The 19,110-nt window shown below is 38.7% G+C and overlaps 1 protein-coding gene across 4 annotated transcripts in view; it reads right to left on the reverse strand.

The window, feature by feature from the left end:
• The window catches only part of asap1b (ArfGAP with SH3 domain, ankyrin repeat and PH domain 1b), a 79,500-nt gene that overhangs the window by 17,561 nt on the left and 42,829 nt on the right, over positions 1-19,110 (reverse strand). For all 4 annotated transcript variants that reach the window (XM_062985968.1, XM_062985966.1, XM_062985967.1 and 1 more), the window contains exons 8-20: positions 18,266-18,395; positions 14,738-14,823; positions 13,722-13,797; positions 12,706-12,792; positions 8,936-9,036; positions 8,198-8,267; positions 6,170-6,257; positions 4,550-4,598; positions 3,574-3,737; positions 1,960-2,093; positions 1,740-1,831; positions 831-1,017; positions 249-334 (exon numbers count right to left, since the gene is read on the reverse strand). In XM_062985968.1, coding sequence (XP_062842038.1) covers positions 249-334; positions 831-1,017; positions 1,740-1,831; positions 1,960-2,093; positions 3,574-3,737; positions 4,550-4,598; positions 6,170-6,257; positions 8,198-8,267; positions 8,936-9,036; positions 12,706-12,792; positions 13,722-13,797; positions 14,738-14,823; positions 18,266-18,395 — 1,350 coding nt within the window. The remainder of the gene's footprint in view (positions 1-248; positions 335-830; positions 1,018-1,739; positions 1,832-1,959; positions 2,094-3,573; positions 3,738-4,549; positions 4,599-6,169; positions 6,258-8,197; positions 8,268-8,935; positions 9,037-12,705; positions 12,793-13,721; positions 13,798-14,737; positions 14,824-18,265; positions 18,396-19,110) is intronic.

Raw genomic sequence — 19,110 nt, forward strand, 5'->3', positions numbered from 1 at the left:
ATAGTCCATCGGGAGGCAACAGCCCAATAATGCTGGAGAGAGATTGACTGGGTTCCTGATTGCTGCTGCAAATACGACCCCCGCTGGCTGTCCGAGACACCTGCACGAAAACTGGAAAAATACGAAGCAGTACGGCGTGACTCTCTGTACATGAGACGGGGTGGTACAAGCAGCAGTTGACCAAACAATGAATAAATCAGCAAAACATCTTCCAAATCAGTAAGCAACTACAGAGGATGTTTTCCTACCTGTTCTGAACCAAGAAGTCAACCATATGCAGTGACGTGTGATCAGCTGTCCTCACTGCGAAATGCAGAGCTGTTTCCCCACCCTCCTACATAAACACATTCAGTGAAACACGTCAATAATAATCCCTTATAAAACGGATAGTTCCGGTCCTAAAATCTGATTGGCTGAGCCGCGTTCGAAGCCGTGGTAAAATCCCCGATAAACGCACACCTAGGACCACCTCACATCATTCCATATTAATACGCCACTGAATAGAGAAAGTTAATGTTATTTTCGCCATCACGTTGCCTAGCAACACTGTTAATCGGATTACCTTGCGTCACGGAAGAATGCTTTATTGTAAGTTTATACACAATAAATACATTTATGATTAAACATTGTTGTATTTATTATATTTTATGTTGACCGCCGTTTTATAAAAGCAATAAGCCACTCGAGACCGTGCGTTACTGCTATGATTTTATCACGGGGAAAGAAGTTTTATCCCCGTGCTAAAATCACAGTAACGTACGGCCTCTCGTGGCTTACTGCTTTATTTTACAAAAGCCCAGTCTAAGTGAACCAGTCTTTTTAAGACTCACCTGCCCTATATCAGAAAACGGCTCCATAAGCTCCACCCCTTCTGCATACACCTGGATGAGAGCCAGCAGGTCACGTGACCTGACTGCTTCAAACAGCTCTCTCAGTCTGCCTGCTGGTGAGCTGCAGATCTTCCTTGCAAACTTATGAATCACATATTTAGCATTTATAAACTCCTTGCGAACTGTCCTGAAATAAAAAGAGAGATAATACACCGATCAGGCATAACATTATGAATATTATCCGAATATTGTGTTGGTCCCCCTTTTGCTGCCAAAACAGCCCTGCAACTGTAATGCACTGGCTTTTCTGACACCTTTCTATCAGAACCAGCATTAACGTCTTCAGCAATTTGAGCTACAGTAGCTCGTCTGTTGGGTCGGACCACACGGGCCAGCCTTCGCTCCCCACGTGCATCAATGAGCCTTGGTCGCCCATGACCCTGTCGCCGGTTTACCACTGTTCCTTCCTTGGACCACTTTTGATAGATACTGACCACTGCAGACCGGGAACACCCCACAAGAGCTGCAGTTTTGAAGATGCTCCGACCCAGTCGTCTAGCCATCACAATCTGGCCCTTGTCAAACTCGCTCAAATCCTCACGCTTGCTCATTTATCCTGCTTCTAACATCAACTTTGAGGATAAAATGTTCACTTGTTGCCTAATATATCCCCCCCACTAACAGGTGCCATAATGAAGAGATAATCAGTGTTATTCACGTCACCTGTCAGTGGTCATAATGTTATGCTAGGTTGGTGTATATGCAAAAAATGATGAGTTAACAAAATGAAAATCTTTGGCAAATGTACTACAATAAATTCAACTATATATATTTTATATTTACTCTAGTACTCCAGTATATTTATACAGTATATATTGTGTCTAAAAAAACAAAGCCTGATATACTCACATATCGCTGGACGGAGTTGGCTTAGGAGAGGGATAAGGAAGATTTACTTCCATAATCTCATTAAAATTATTGTTTCCAACATTCTTGGCCAGCTGAAAGCAGAATTTACAAATTTACAGTAAATGAACCAGCTGACAGAATCTAAAACATTTCCTATAACGTGTTAGAAGCATAATGAGACCAGATGAAGCTAAGCTGGGACGGCAACTATAAAACCCACCAGTAATTCTGATGTTCCCAATTTGTCCAGTTCAATAGACTGAATCCGAGAGATGTGCACTCCCATCTCCCTGTGGATGCCTGAACACTCAATACATGTCAGGATGCCCAGGTTGGTCGATAGCCATTTAGGATCTGAAACAAGCAAAGGGGATGAAATTAAAAGGGGGTAAAAATAAGGTAAAGTGCTTCCTGATAAGCAGCTGGGTGAAAAGCAATGGATGGGAATAAATGAGTGGAGAGACCTGTGGATGCTTCTAAACAAGTATACTTTATAACACTAAAATAGAATCTGTGTCATGTATACAAATGCTGATCAAAGCCAGTTGGTTACAGTTTTAAATCAAGATGGCAAGAAGATCTAAGCACCACTGTAAAAGAATCATTATATAATTATTATCAAAACATGGTTGGCAAAACCCTTGTAACCTGTGCCAAAAGAAATGAATCAAACACAAGCTGTGTTTGCCAGCAATAGCAGTAATCTGTAGAGTCCCAACATACCCTTGTTTATGTAAATAAATACACTATATGGTCAAAAGTATTTGGACACCTGACCATAAGCTTGATAGACATCCCATTTCAAAAACAAATAGTATTAAAATAGAGTGTCCTCTGTTTGATCTTTTCAGCTAGAACAACAGCTAGTCCTCTGAGAAGGCTTCTCACAAGACTAGAAGTATGTCTGTGGAAATTTGTGCCCATTCAGTCAATAGAGCATTTGTATGGATGGGCATTGATGTTGGTCAAAAAAGCCTCAAGTGATGTTTCGGTTTATTCCAGAGCTGTTCAGTGGGGCGGGAGGTCAGTGCTCTGTTCAGGCCACTGGAGTTTCTTTGTGTACAGGGATACAGTAAGGCTGGAACAAGAAATGGCCTTCCCTAAACTGTTGGTGCAAAGTTGGAAGCATATAATATGGCAGAACTACACAGATTTTGTTCATATTTAATATTTCATATTTTAATAGTACAATAAATAAACTAAAGCACTGAATACTTGGTTACCCTCACTGTAAAGCCAATGGCAACTCTGATACTGCACTGAATAATAAAGTGAATCCACACAGCTTGCATATTCCCACACCCAGATCATTACTCTTTCCGCAAAGCCTGTCTGTACCACTTATATAACAGTGTAACATAACAGTGCTAACCAGATCTTCATTATCTCCGTTTCTCTATTACGTATACACAAGTACAGACACTATATCTCAAAATAACGAGATATACAAAAGTAACTGAGTTCTTTGTGGTTACAATACAGGCTTTGGTTGGAACCTGAGTTATGCAGTGATGTCAGCATTTTATACAACCACAGTCTGGTTTCGATTATACACAAGCAATGTTGGGCAGTAGTGTCACTATCAGTAGTGAGTAAAATGGTTGTGGTGCTGTTAGTGGAAGTAACAACCCTAGTTTGCATGTTTACTAAAACAAATGGCTGAGAGTCCCATTAGGGTTTTTTTTCCAAATTCAAGGCATCAAAAACTAAAAAAGTGATTCTGGAGGAAATTTTCACAGAGAAACTGAATCAGCACACCGAAATGTTTTCAGTGGACACCCCCCCTCCACCCTTCCCCAAACACACCATACATGCACACCCAAACAACACACACCTGGAGCACCACAGTCGCAGCAGACCTCATTGCCAGGCATGTGAAGGATGTCGTCGATAATAGCTTTAGTCAGATCCTCCAGGCCGTCCTCTCCTGCTGTCTGTTCTCCTCTAAATGCCATGTTCATTGCCTCTTCTTTGCTGTTAGTTAACACCGAGATCCAGCTGTGAATTCAGACACAAACACACAACGCACATAACAATTTAAAGACTAACATTAATATCTAATATTTTGCTCAGGCCACTAAAGTTCATGCACAAATAATAAAACAAATACACCGTTTTATTACAAAAAATACAAACTGCTTCTCTGTCTGTTTATTATAAGACCTCAGCTTTGTGTTTTTTCGGATCTAATTTTGTGCAAAGCAGCACAGTAATACTGGAAACTACATATTGTTGTCTCAAAATTGAAAGCATTACATTTATTTTAGGGCACTCGGCTGACACAGAGGTAAACTGAGCTAGCCCACTACCTTTGGGATCCAGGGCTCGAATCCTCAATTGTGCTATCGGCCAGTCAAGGCTACATACAAACACGATTTGCTATGTTGTTGGGATGTGGAGGGGGGAGCTAAACTCTTAAAACTCTAAAATTAACATTTTTCCAATAGTTTAAACATACCCAATTCCCCCACCATTACATTGTACCAAGACTTAGATTAATTATTAGAGCAACTGTCTGCTGTTTCTATTGATCCAGCCCATTTAACCTGGAATTTGTCTCAACCTGACTGCTGTAAAGATCTCATTTACATGTTTTCGAGAAGCTAAATATGTTTGACTCTAATAACATATATTTCTTGTTTTATTATTTGTAAAGAATAGCCTAAGATAACCTTGATTTCGGATCAATTAAACTGAACTACTAACAACATGAACCTTTAAATTTGTCACAGAGGTCATCATATATAAGCTATATAAGCTAATTGTGTAATTGTAAATATGTTAAAGAGAACAATTAATGCATTTCTTACATTAAAAACTCCTGTTCGTCTTCAGTCTGAAAGTGATATGTGCGATTATCTGAAAGAAAAAAACAATTACTAAATCTTTATTAAGTAGCACAGTTTATTTATTTATTAGGATTTTAACACCATGTTTTACACTGTGGTTACATTTATGACAGGACAAGCAGTTACTGGTTACACAAGACTCATCATGTCCCACACAGACACAGGAAGAACATGCAAACTCCACACAGAAGGGACCCAGACCACTCCACTTGGAAATCGAACCCAGTGCCTTCTTGCTGTGAGGCAGCCAACCAAAGTAGCACAGTAACCACTCTGCCTAATCGTAAGCAAGCAGCATTGGACTGGGAACACTGCATTTGTCCATAAATCACAAGTAACCTGTACTAAGCTGTATATTTAATTGTGCACTTTTTACACACCGTGCAGCAGACACAATACTGCTTGGGATACAGACAGGAAATCAAAGTCCATTTAGGTCCAAGAGAAATGAATAAAATGGTAAGCCTATTTCTGAAATGTGGTGAGAAATATGGGCATGTGTTCTTAAAAACCTGTGGTTGTGGCTGCGCTCTATTTCTGAGCTGTTCAAAGCTACAGTTTAATGGCTTTTCCCAGCAGTTCCATCTACAAGGGTTTTTTTTTGCCTTGACGTTCACACTGACTGTTTTTTTCTGTGCTATTTCAGACAGTGTAAACTGCAAGCTGGAAGCACTTTGATATTATTTTTATCTCTTCCACACTGTGTAGGCTTTCATTTTCTTTATCTTCAGAGCTTCCGTCAGCTGCTTAAAGGAGCCCATGGTTAATGAATATTACTAATATTGAATATTATTACTTTTATGAGTCAAGTGGCATCTAGTAATGATATAAAATTGCATTTATTTTTTAACAATTTCATAGACACCTGTTCATGTCTATGCACCACTTACATTCCCTCAATTAGCTGAATGCTCTTTATATTCCTAAAAATAAAGCATTTACATGATCTGCAAAATAATTAAATAGTAAAACTTTAATAATCCCAGCTTGCTTATACATGTTAGCTATAGTGTAGTAATATCTGACGTATAATGATATACATCTGAGTTTTACATTTTTGTACTACATACACTAAATGGCCAAAAGTATGTGGACACCAGACTAAAAGCTTGTCGGACATTCCGATTTGAAACCATTTGCGTTAATATACAACAACAGGCTATATTCCCCTGGAAAGGCTTTTCACAAAACTGTATGTCTGTGGAAAACTGTCCATTTATTTAAAAGAGCATTAGTGAGGTCAAGCGCTTTTGGAAGAGAAGGCTTGGCTTGCCGATTCATCCCAAGGTGTTCAATTGTGTCGAGGCCTCTCTGTACCTAGGGGAAACAGTCATGCTGAAATAGAAATATTGGTAGGGAATTAGCCTAGTGGGTAGAGCTTTGGGATATCAAGTGAAAGGTTGAGAGTTCAAATTCCAGCTTTGCCATGGAGGCCCTTGAGCAAGGATATCATTAGTTTCACACATTTCCTAGCAATGGGTGTGGCTGTAGTATTAAGTACACATACTATTGGCCATATAGTATACATACTGTGGGCTACTTAACATAAAGGATTCACATAGAGGAAGTAGGTAAGCTTACGAGAAATCAGGTCGAAACACTTGCGGTCTTCAGCACTCGGTTTGACCTGGCAGGTAAGTAGGTTCAGTTTGACAGGCTGCCTGTTTGACTGTGGACAAAAACACACACAAATCACACAGTTTATACAAGAGTGTCAAATCAGATGTAATGATCATTTCATTAAGTGGTCTTTAAATGTATTTATGGTGTGACCAAGAAAATGTTAAAAAATAATTTCTTAGTGTATTGTGACTATACCTACAACAAACAATTAATTCTTTTACTAGTTCACACAGTATTTTTAATGAGCCTTTACCAAACAGTGATCACAAAAATGATGCAACTATTATGGTTATTTTTAGCTGCTAGCTTCAAGTTTACATATATGTTAGAAAGGCTGTTTTCTTAAAACCATCTACCAATATTTTTGAGTTTAACACGTCAACCAAGAAGTAGATACGACCCAAACAAGATTATATAAATTATTAAAGCTTATTTTTACCCAAGTATTTAGACTCAAAGTAAGTTTAACCAAATGGCTGAGCAGACCATTAAAGAGTTAACATTTCAACAACCAATTGGCATTTGGTTCGAGATAAACAACATGCACACTTTTTAAACGGAACATTTCCCCAAAAATAGACTGTGATAAAAAAAAAAGCCATACAAATAAAAGATATATTATTGGACCTGCAATATTGGCTTTATTAAAGACAAAAGTTTTACAGAACTTCTTAAAAAACTATGCATGGAATCATTCCTCATTTGTAACTTCTCTGCTGATTTCTGCAAGTTTACATCCAAAAGTTTTTAAAGACTTAAGCCCATCAATGAATACAAGCTCAGCCACATCACTGTAAAAACAAAAAAACAACCCCAGACTTTCTACCTTTATGTTTTGGCATTCTTCAAGTTAAAATTGGATTACTTAGAAAATAAAGCAGTTCTCTAGAAGCTGTTCTCTTTTTGGCTATGTTTTCCTACAAATTTCACTTCTGTTTTGCTTATTCTGGAGGATGATAAATGGTTTCCACCATGTTCCTCTTTCTCAGTATGTTTCTGCTGGGGGTCCTTCTTGGTATGTCGATTATTGACTTTGTTCGTCCTTTATCTTGGAACTTTACTTTTACTTTTTTTTTATAAAATACATCCAACTGTACAGACTGTAGTGAACTTTGTGCAAACAGATGATTGTAGACTTTTCCATTTCTGCTGTTATTTTTAACCAGCTGTCTGTACCTGTCATTGTCTTTTCCTTGCCACTTTTACCGTACACTTGCTCATTAGAGGTTTTCAGTCCTGGATTCCTGAAAGTTGCTTTGAGAAAATGTCCACTGTAAAGAAATTCTATACAAGTAATATTGACCTGACTTGACAGTTGTTCCCAAGGTCATTTTTACTGGCTTAATGCAATTTGCTTTAATTTCATACCGATACCGTTATCACATTAACTAGGTATTAACTGACAAATTTGAGTAAATATTTTGCTTTAAAAGCCGCTAGCACACCGGTTGGCTGGGCACCATCTAGCGGGCATAATTGGCAGTGCCTGCAGCAGACACGTTTCTGCTAGGGCGGGATGACAGGACTATGTGGGTGGGGTCTTTAAACGCTGTGTAAGGACCCTGATTAGCAGATAGAGAGGCGCCTGTGCAGAATGCATAGGTGAAAAAGGGTTCCGGTAAGGGCTGCACACGGGTCAGAGGAGTCAGGGAGAATATACCCACCTCGACTGCAATCAGGGACCCCCAGCAGCAGAAGACAAATTAACTACGCTAAACTGGGAGAAAATGCATAAATAAGATGTGTGAAAAAAAGTGTGCTTATGGTTTGTTTGTTTTTTTCAAATAAATTTGAAGTTTCCCACTTAAAATGAAGGCAAATTGGCTGTATTTTTTCAAGGTTACAATCGGCCCTTTGATGGGCTTTTTAATGGAAATGAGATTCAAATTAAGAAATTGGCTGGATGATGCAAGTTCTTTTTTGTCTTTGTGTTTGGTAAAACATAAAAACCCAGTGTAGAATAGTAGTAGTATACTTTTCACTCACCGTGGCATGAGAAATAGTGAGAATGCCTCCTTTTACTAAGCACTTCCTCTTCTGCCATACTTTTCTCAACCTGCAAGAAAGATCACATAATGCTTCCAACAGTACTTCCAAAGTCACCCTACACTTTGTAAACCAAGTGCTTATATGTAGTTTTAAAGACAGTTATTGGTTTTGAATTATGGGTCAGACTGATCTTTTAAAAACATGAGCTGAAAAAATTGCTGTAAATTATAACGTAATAACACATAAAAGCTGATTGTGCTCTGAAATGACAATAAAACCTTTGCAACAACAGTTTATTAAAATAACAGGACTGGGAGAGATGGGAAATATATTGGGCATTAACTGTATTTACTAATTGGAAATGAATTTCATTACACAAACAATATGTTAATATGCAAAAAAAATGAGTTAATATGATCAGGAAATAATTAAAATAATTTATTTTTATTTTTTATCTACCCTGTTTTATTTACCTAAATTTCACAGATTTTACCATCAAGATTCATGTTTTAGTGGTGGTCCCTAATGGTCTAGTGGTTAGAATTTATTATCAATACCACTGTGGCATTGGTATCGATTCTACTCAGGTAAAATTGATAGGTAGTAAAAATGATTTTAAATTAGGACTAAATTGTAGAAACTATAAGCTACAAAAACAAAAACACAGAAGTACAAGCTCCTAACAATATAGCAGTACAACAGTGTTTGTGTGGGTTGTGGGTCAAGTACTCCTACCCATCGCTCTTCTTAAGCAGATAGCCCATCTTCTCACTGCCATGTTCTTTGTTACCCTGGAGCTGGTGCATGCTGTAACCTCCCTGCTTGCTCTGTGAATCCTGTTTTAGTACAAATGCACAGATAGATGCTGAAAATATGAACTACAACTGATGATAAACATTCACATACGTACATTCAACCAAAACGTGGTTCAGTTTGTAACATTTCACACTGCAGTTCTATTAAACTGAATATGAAAACAAGTATGGGTGTAGCAATCAATTGTGGTATCATACAGATGTGCAATATCAGGTGCGATAGATATCAGGTCTGTTAGTTATGACATCTAATGCACTGTTTTGTTTTTTCTTTACCAATCAGAGTAACATGACATCACTTATCCTCTGCAGTGTTTTCACTAAGGCTCTAGACTTTACAACACACCTCGGATTGCTGCTTGTAGATATTTCTCCTGTTTGATAAGTGTTTTTTTTTTTATCTCCCCTCAATTTGTCATTTATAGTCCCCACTGCACTCGCTACCTCTGCCGCAGACACAAGGCCCACGCTGGCCTAGCAGATTAAAAATGTCCTCTACTAACATTACTCAGCAAATACAGAGCTAAAACACTTTTTAGCCCAAAGTAATTACTATTTTTTAGCTGCTGTCTACAATGGTGCAGTATTCTTACAGAGAGCTCCTAAACCCTACAAAAATAATCACACTATGCCCTCTATATTCCTCCACCACCTCAAACAGACAGCATGTTGCAGCAGCAAGGAGGTGATTCCTCATCCAACTATACCTCCCTCAGACGTGGCCAACTGTGTTGGTAGCAGTAGAGTGACCGATCTGACCGGTGACACCACTCTGACAGATGAAGCTCAGGTGGTGGACTAGCAAAATTACAACTTACTACACGAATACATAGCAGATACATGTCAAATCAAAAAGTTCAGATCACTTGCTTTAGGATTTGCTTTACCCAGTAATATATTAGCTTGTGTACACATGTGGAATAACCCAGCAACTAATGAGTAACCTGCCATGTTACTTGGCATTTAAACCCTGGAGTACTATAATGTATACCTGAGTCCTACTTAATACCTGGGTAAACGTACATGCGAGAAAAGGACTTCTGTAGCTATGCTCCATCTTTTGAAGAGTAACTATATGGATCTGATTCACTGCGCAAAAAGGAAGGAATACACGCCGGACAGGTCACCAGTCCATTACAGGGCAGAAAAACATACATTCACACAAACACTCACACTTCGGGCAATGTGTAGTAGCTACAACTAGCCTGACTGCATGTTTTTTGACTTGTGGGAGGAATCTGAAGCACACAGAAGGAACCCATGCAGACACAAGGACAACATGCAAACTACACACAGAAAGGACTGCATCTTAAATATGCACTAGAAGTGTGCACTTATGAAATTAGAGATCTAGTTAGAAATGAAGGGGTGTAAAAAATGTATTAGGATGCTGCTTGAAACCTCACAGAGACACAGAAGATTCAGGGATAGAAGCAAATTCCATGCATGTACAAATCTTAAATTTATTACAAGCCTCAAATATTCAATTTATTATTGACTTCTGCAAAAATGACATAACATTGTTTATTAATTTTGCTTACAGATAAATGAGAAAGCACAAGGCTTTGAATTGTTTATGCCTTAGACATTTTTCCTGTCCTCATTCATCTTAATATCTAATCATGACCTGAGGACCTTAAATTACATCTCAAACTGAATGTGTTGTTAACACCCCTATTTTTTAAAGAAATTCAGATATCTATGCTATGCACCACTGAATCCGCAAGACATGAGCATGCTGAGCACTTACTCTTCTAGACTTCAATCCGAAAAGGCAGCGAGTGGGAGAAAAACGGCAGGAAAGTGTGAAAAATCACAGTTCACGAACAAGCGTTTTGTGCAACGTGTGGGTTAAAGACAGAGAGACTGAGAGAAAAGACAGAGAGGGTATATGATACAGCAGTAAAATCCCCTTCACAGTTCTTTTATTTTTGAATATTTGTTACAAGTGTTTTAGGACTTTAAACAACATATTTAAAACAAAAGTAAATGGCAACCCATATAAACACAAAATACCATTTAAAAATTATTTCATTTATTTATTTTTGTTTTCAAAACCAACTGCTCCTTTCTTTAAAACATGTCCATTTAGTTGCATAATTAACTGGGTAACCAAATCAAATAGATAACTGGGTTAAATCAGACTAGTCAGCTTAAACAATGCCACAATATAAAAAATACTAGAAATTATACACTGCAAGAGATGAGTTATTAAAAAAATACATGTTGTAATTGCCACTGTTCAAGATGGGCAAGGGAGGCAATCACAATCACTGACTTAAATCAGTGTTGCATAATATTTTACTCCAATAAATGATATGAACATATAATCATATATATCGACCAGGCATAACATTATGACCACTGATGGGTGAAGTGAATAACACTGATTATCTCTTCATCATGGCGCCTGTTAGTGGGTGGGATATGTTAGGCAGCAAGTGAACATTTTATCCTCAAAGTTGATGTTAGAAGCAGGAAAAATGGGCGAGCATAAGGATTTGAGTTTGACAAGGGCCAGATTGTGATGGCTAGACGACTGGGTCAGAGCATCTCCAAAACTGCAGCTCTTGTGGGGTGTTCCCGGTCTGCAGTGGTCAGTATCTTTCAAAAGTGGTCCGAAGAAGGAACAGTGGTAAACCGGCGACAGGGTCATAGGCGGCCAAGGCTCATTGATGCACGTGGGGAGCGAAGGCTGGCCCGTGTGGTCCAATCCAACAGACGAGCTACTGTAGCTCAAATTGCTAAAGAAGTTAATGCTGGTTCTGATAGAAAGGTGTTAGAATACACAGTGCATCACAGTTTGTTGCGTAGGGGCTTCATAGCCACAGACTAGTCAGGGTGCCCATGGTGGTCATAATGTTATGCCTTATCGGTGTATGATTTTGTTGTGTTTTGTGGTTCTTGACTATTTCACATTTCTTAGGGAGATTTAATTCCATAAGGGTAACTATTTCTTACTACACTGTACTGTATATGACAGCACTTCATAAGGCCAAAACAGGTGTCTTCAATACATACATTACTAACATGTGTATAAAAGCATATGGATTATTTAAATAAAGCATAGGTAGCAACAGTTTAAGAAAGATAATTTCCTATTTTACCAAGAATGTGCCCCTGTGCCCAAAGCTGAGTGCATAAAGAAATAATTTGAGAAGTTTGGTGTGGAAAAACACAACTGGTTTGCTTTAAAATCGATTGCCAACTCCTGTATGTAGAAGCCCGACCAGCTGATAACACCACTGGGGATTTAAACCCTGGATTCCAGCAGTAATGGTCTAGCTTAATTTACAGCTGCGTCCCTTTGGTTGGATGTAACTGCACTAATTTATGTACCTAATTTATGGGCCTGCATGTCCCATTACGCATTCTAAGATCACAGATGTTACCCTATGACCAAAAATTCCATTGAAATATGTGGTTCCAGTCTGTGACAGCAAAACTGAGGGGGAGTGAAGATGTATGAATCACTATATGAGGACCACCAGACATGTAAATCTTTTGCTAAGTGTCAGTGATTGACTCTCTACTGAGCAACCAGTAGGGCACAACACTGGTTACCAGCAAGGTCTACCTCATACTGGCTACCAGCATGGTACAGCACTGGCTGCCCCCTCACATACATATAAGCATCATACAAAAGACACTTAAAGATATCTACAGAAAAGCATCAGACTGTCCGTTTACCTCTTTCTGATCCACCTGCAGCGAGGACTTGATCAGATCCCTCAGTGCTGTGAGTTGTTTTTTCTCCTCATCCTGAGTTTGCTTAATCTGAGAAGCAGAAAACACAGAGGCTCACAGCAAATGTGCCATCACTCAGAAACAAGAAACACTATTGAGCTAAATATAAACAGCTGTTTTCTCAAAAATACAACCTGTCAGATTTGCTTACACCAATGATCCAAAGTATAAGGGCCGCCTGCCTAATACACTGTCAAAACAGCTCGAACCCACAGAGACATGAACTCTGAACAAATCCTCTGGCATCTGATATCAGGTGCAAGGTGGATCCTCCTGCACCGCATGTAAATGCTGCGCACATGCCTGGCTGTTTACATAACACTCTGGCCTTGATCCAATATTTAAATTATCTGCAATTTAAGCCAAAGAAGTCCTTTTGCTGGTCAGTACCAGACGGCATAACCTTCATGTCCTCTGGCAAGTATGAGTCTTGGCTGACCAACAACCTGTCTGCGGTTCAAGGCTTGTCCTTCCTTGGATCACTGTCGTTAGGTACTACTCATGCCTGCCTGGGACACCCCTTAGGGTGCATTCACACAAGAAGTCCGAGCCTCGGCATACGTTGTCAGTTTGCTCAGTGCTTGGCTTAAGCGTTGAGGTGTGGTGCAGTGCGTAAAATGTCATCTGAACGTCAAGTGCAATTATGAGACAAATAAGCATTTTTGTGGAATAACCGTCAAATCCACTCTGAAAGCATTCACATGTATCTGTGTTCAGCTGTATTTTACTCACTGTTTCACTTTTAAACTTGTGTTACGACTCAGGGTGCTGAGAAATTGAGAGAATCAGCTATTCTGAGAGAGTCTAAAAAGTCTCTATGTGACCTTAATAAGATCTCTGACCAAGTGTAATATATATATAAATTTTGAAAGATCATAAAAGTCAGTATTAAAAGATTAATACAATAACTCAAAAAGCAAAATTACATGCACCCTAATTATGAAGAAAGAAGTACGTACATTGTAAAGATCAGCAGCTAACTTCTCAATGTACTGCTTGAGTTTATCAGCCGTCTTCAAGCCATCCTGGAAGAAACTGAAAATGATTTACAGGATGCAAAATTAATTACCTCTTCAAAACATGCAAAGAAACTTGTTTTATGACTTTAAAATCATATTTATGTTGTTAATGGCATGTGTTCTTATTAGCGCTCTAACATGGGCCTCGCTTATAAATAAGACTGCAGTGATCAATTAAATTTGACAAAATTTTTAAGAAATACTCATACACATTTTCAAAATATTTATTAGCAGTAGTCTTAATTACTGATGCAGATAATTATCATTTTGCTTAACATTAAAAACATTACAATAAAGAGATACACACTTTAGGATCAGGCATTAATATTTGCCCTGGCTCACAACTGGACCTCATTTATACCAAACTTGTAATAAAGACAGTGTCTTTACTGACCTTGCTTTGTCCACAGAGGCACAGATATGCCAAAACAGAATATGCAATAGATTTTCTACACCGGTTAGTAATGTGTTTGGCTTAAACACAACAATTAGCAGTAGTGGCCAAATACTTTTGGCTGTATGGTGTATTTCAGAGCTTCAGTAGAGCATGACTTAACAAGGTCCTGAAGTGCAGTGTAAGTGCTCTAAAATCAATAGGACATGACATTGCTGATGTGCTAATGGAAAGTGCTTACACTGGTCTGAGTCAGCTCATCACTCTCACATCCAGAAGTTACAGACATTTTGCCACGAGGTGAAAAACACCAACTGTCCATCTGTCCAACTGATAACAGGCTAACTAATGTCATAAATGGACCAGTCTAAAATGTGAATTCCCTAAATGTTAGGAAAATATAAGTAAAGACAGCAGTTTGATTTGTATTAGAGAACATCACAAAGGCAAGATAGATAAGGCTACAACTAGACTTTTTTTATAAACATTTCCTGTGTACAAGTTCATAAGATATTAGAACTCATACTGGACATGTTTAAAGTGTAATAAATGCAGAACGTACTTGCATTGTGCATGGTAGTACTTGATCAGGTTCTGTAGGAGGTCCACACCTTTCCTGGTCTTAATCTCATTCACTTTGATCAGGTACTGCAAAAAAGACAATAATTCAATTAACTTCAATACACCATTATGCCATACTGGAACATCCCAGAATAAGCAGATTAATTAAGCAAACGGTGCAAAAGTCAACATCTGGCATGGTATGGGAGTGCATCATATGCGTGAAGGTACCATGACACTGAGGTGTATACTGGGATCTTAAGAAAGACACATGCTATCATCAGGGTAACATCTTTTCCTTAGAAGTCAATGCTTAGTTCAGCAAGATGATGAACCTCATTCTGCATGCGCTGCAAGAGTGTAGCTTAATAAGCACTGAGGGTCTGTGTGCTTGACTGGCCTGCCTGCAGTCTAGGGGTGTGTTCGAAAACCTAGGGAGCTGCCTTGCTGTCTTACTGTCTACATAGGCAGCTGACTTAGTAGAGAGGATTCTAATAAGTCAGTGACTTATAAATCAGGTTATTCGAACGCACTACTTAGATAGCGATTCCATCGGGTTTAGCATTTCGCGTTTAGCATTTAGCATCTCGCCATTAAAACCAATAAACTGAGGTAGCACAGCACGCTAACGTCAATATAACATCTTCCTTCATGTACCGATAACGGTTACATTTCCTGACAAGCCCGAACTTGCAAATAAAAACACTCGGTACAAGTTGACTCGGTCAGTAATATTTTATTTACGTTTGAAAATAACTCCATTCGTTTCTCCGCCCCGTCAGCCATGAATGCTGGGATTGTCTTGATCACTAAGGCAGCGTCGGATGCTCACTCGTTCTTGAGCCAAAATAACATTGAAATGTTAAGATGCCTCAGAAGTGAGGATTTTAAGGCATCTAGGATTTCGAACAGCCTCCTTCTCGGGACGCGCACAGGATGACGTAAAATGCTGCCTATGTAGACAGCAAACTAGCTTTTCGAACACACCCTAGATCTGTATCATATTGAAAATGCATGGTGCATCATGAAGCATCATGAAGAAAAATCAGACAGCGGTAGTCATAGACTATTAAGCAGCTAAAATCCTGCATCAAGCAAAAATGGTCAAGAATTCCACTTGAAAAAAGCACAACAATTAGTGCCTGGACATCTTTTCTTTGCACCTTTTTTCTATTTTATACCCTTTACTCCCATTAAGAACTGACAGCAAGTAAAGAACTTGGAATTTGCCATTACTACTTTTTAAGTTTGTAGTTCCTTCCTTTTAAGCCTCTGGGGTTAAGTGTTACGTCAGTAATGTTTAATTCAAAGTCCATAAGCCCCTGTCCCAGCATTTTTTAAATGCATAGGCTTGAAATAAGAAATGTGCGTGCATTTATATGTAGTTTATTAATTTAAACATTACATTTCAAATAAAAGACAGTTTGCATATTACTGCTACAGTTTTCGTTTCCATTTTACCTACTGTCACATCTTCTTTGAAATCACGTTGGTTTTATTACCACAGTTTGTAAAATGGTATTTGTGCTTTCACTGTGGTATTAAAATGGAACAAGACATGTTAAAGTGATACAAATTTGCTGCGGTGTCAAGTATCATGTAAAAGCAAATTTTAGCCAGACAGGTTTTTCACTTCCCTAGTAGTACAGTGTGTGTAAGTGTGTGAGTGTGTGTGTGTGTGTGTGTGTGTGTGTACTATTTTAGGGGGATTATATTTATCACCAATGTTCCACATGGTTATCTTAGATGGCTGTGGGAATTAAATACAGAATCACCTGTCAGTTAATAGTTTAACACCTGCAAAGTTGCTTTACAAGCTCAGCAGTTAAAGTACTCGGCTAGTAATTTGAAACTCGCTGGTTCATGCACCACTACTGTTGGGCTCTTAAGCAAAGCCCTTAAAACTTAATTGTTTGGATTGTATTTGTCACAATTACATAAAAGCATCTGCTAAATGTCATGAATGTAAATAAAGAAAAATAACAAAGGCAGTAAAAAGTAAAGCAAAAAAGGAAAAATGAAGAATAAAAACAAGAAAACTTGATAATATTTATAATATGTAGAAGAAAAAGAATCAAACACCTGAACTGCTCATGCGAATTGCTCAGACTGTATACTGTAACTATAATGTAAGTCGCTTTGGATGAAGGCGTCTGCTAAATGCCGAAAATGTAAATGTAAATGTAAATGTAAATTTACCACTAAAATGTCCGTGGGCAAAAAACAGCATTTAGTACACTAAACAAAATAATAATGATTCTTGCAATGAAAAAATATACATAAAGGTTAAATCTGCTGCAAAGTCCTCACTAACAGCCTACTGCAGAGATTTTTTAAAACCTGGGTCGCGGCCCAAAAAAAATGGGTCGAAGAGAAAAAAAAAATAAATAAAATTGTATGTGAACGCCCCCTTGTGGAGGCTTTATGTTATATCTTGTAAATCACAGTGGGACAAGATTGTACAGCAAGAGTAAGATGCATTGTTTGTGTTGCCTGGGTCGTCCTAGATAATCACCTGATAAAGCAGATGGGGTTTTTTAAAATAATTTTTTCCCCTTTTTCTCCCCCTTTTAGCGCATCCAATTGTTCAATCTGCATCGTGCTTCCTCTCTGTCTATGCCGAACCCTGCCCTGACCGAGGAGATCGAAGCTAACCCGTATCCCCTCCCAAACATGAGCAGCAGCCGGATGCATTTTTGCCACCCACACATTTATGAGTATGGCGCCACCTAGCGTTGCATGCGAAGAGACACACCCTAAGGTGCAGGTGCCTCTAATCAGCCGGCAGAGGTCGTAATCGCATTATGACAGAGAGAGACCCACATCCGTTTCTTTGTTCTACCCCCCCCAACTGAGCAACCAGCCAATCGTTGCTCATACAGCCACTCAGCTTCGAACCGGTGAAGCAGAGCTGGATTCGATACTACGTACTCAGAATCCAGCCCTGGTTGCGGCGTGTCTTTTTACCGCTGCGCCACCTGAGCGGCCTAGATCACATGTTTTTAATAAACTGTCAAATAAACTGGCTCTCCACTAAAAGTTTAGTCTTATTGTGGTAGTGACACCATCAAAAAGCTTAAAATGAAATCCTGGATCGAATATACGATTCTTTGATTTGATTATTTGCATTAACAAACTCTTCACACCAGCTTCACCAATGAGAAACGTTTTAAATATTTAGATTTTTGATCATTACACACGAGCATCTTTATATGTTTACTCTGGTTTTCCCGACTCACAGTTTACTTTAACGTGTTTAACTATTTATTTAATGGAACCAGAAACCTACAATTATACATCTGGTAGACGTTATTATTCACAGTGGCAAAGGTGCTTGAAATAAACAGGCCACTACTAATGTTACCAAATATAGTCTAACTCACTTGTTCACAACTGTAGCACAGCATGGATTTTATAAGATTATAAAAGACACAATGCATCCCAAACACATTCAGTCATTTACATTCACTTACACCTACAATATTTTTGACTACATAATCAGCCTCTATGGATCTAGAAAAGTCCTGACCTCACACATCTGGAGCTGAAAAAGGCGTCGCTCCTTCTCCATCTCCTCAGCAATTTCTGCACCCGTGATCTCCGTCCGAATCATGCCGTGCTGCTTGGCGTGTTCTCGTTTTTCCTTCTCTATCTTTGTGCTAAAGAAAGACAAAAAAATATATAAACAGTTATATAGTTATACAGTTATATATAAACAGTATATATATATATGTAACAAACTTCAGTAAAAGATACATAAAAAGATCTATGACAGCCTCAATTATATGGAAAGTTTTGTCTGTGGGAATTTATGCGTATTCAGTCAAATAAAAACATTTGCGAGGTCATGCACTGATTCTAGTCATAATAGTCTGGCTCACGATTGGTCAAGGATCTTATTTCATATTCAGGGGTTGGACAAAATAACTGAAACACCTGGTTTTAGACCACAATAATTTATTAGTATGGTGTAGGGCCTCCTTTTGCGGCCAATACAGCGTCAATTCGTCTTGGAAATGACATATACAAGTCCTGCACAGTGGTCAGAGGGATTTTAAGCCATTCTTCTTGCAGGATAGTGGCCAGGTCACTACGTGATGCTGGTGGAGGAAAACGTTTCCTGACTCGCTTCTCCAAAACACCCCAAAGTGGCTCAATAATATTTAGATCTGGTGACTGTGCAGGCCATGGGAGATGTTCAACTTCACTTTCATGTTCATCAAACCAATCTTTCACCAGTCTTGCTGTGTGTATTGGTGCATTGTCATCCTGATACACGGCACCGCCATTGGATGCACATGGTCCTCCAGAATGGTTCGGTAGTCCTTGGCAGTGACACGCCCATCTAGCACAAGTATTGGGCCAAGGGAATGC

The sequence above is a fragment of the Trichomycterus rosablanca genome, chromosome 23, assembly GCF_030014385.1.
Source record: "Trichomycterus rosablanca isolate fTriRos1 chromosome 23, fTriRos1.hap1, whole genome shotgun sequence".
Lineage (NCBI taxonomy): Eukaryota > Metazoa > Chordata > Actinopteri > Siluriformes > Trichomycteridae > Trichomycterus > Trichomycterus rosablanca.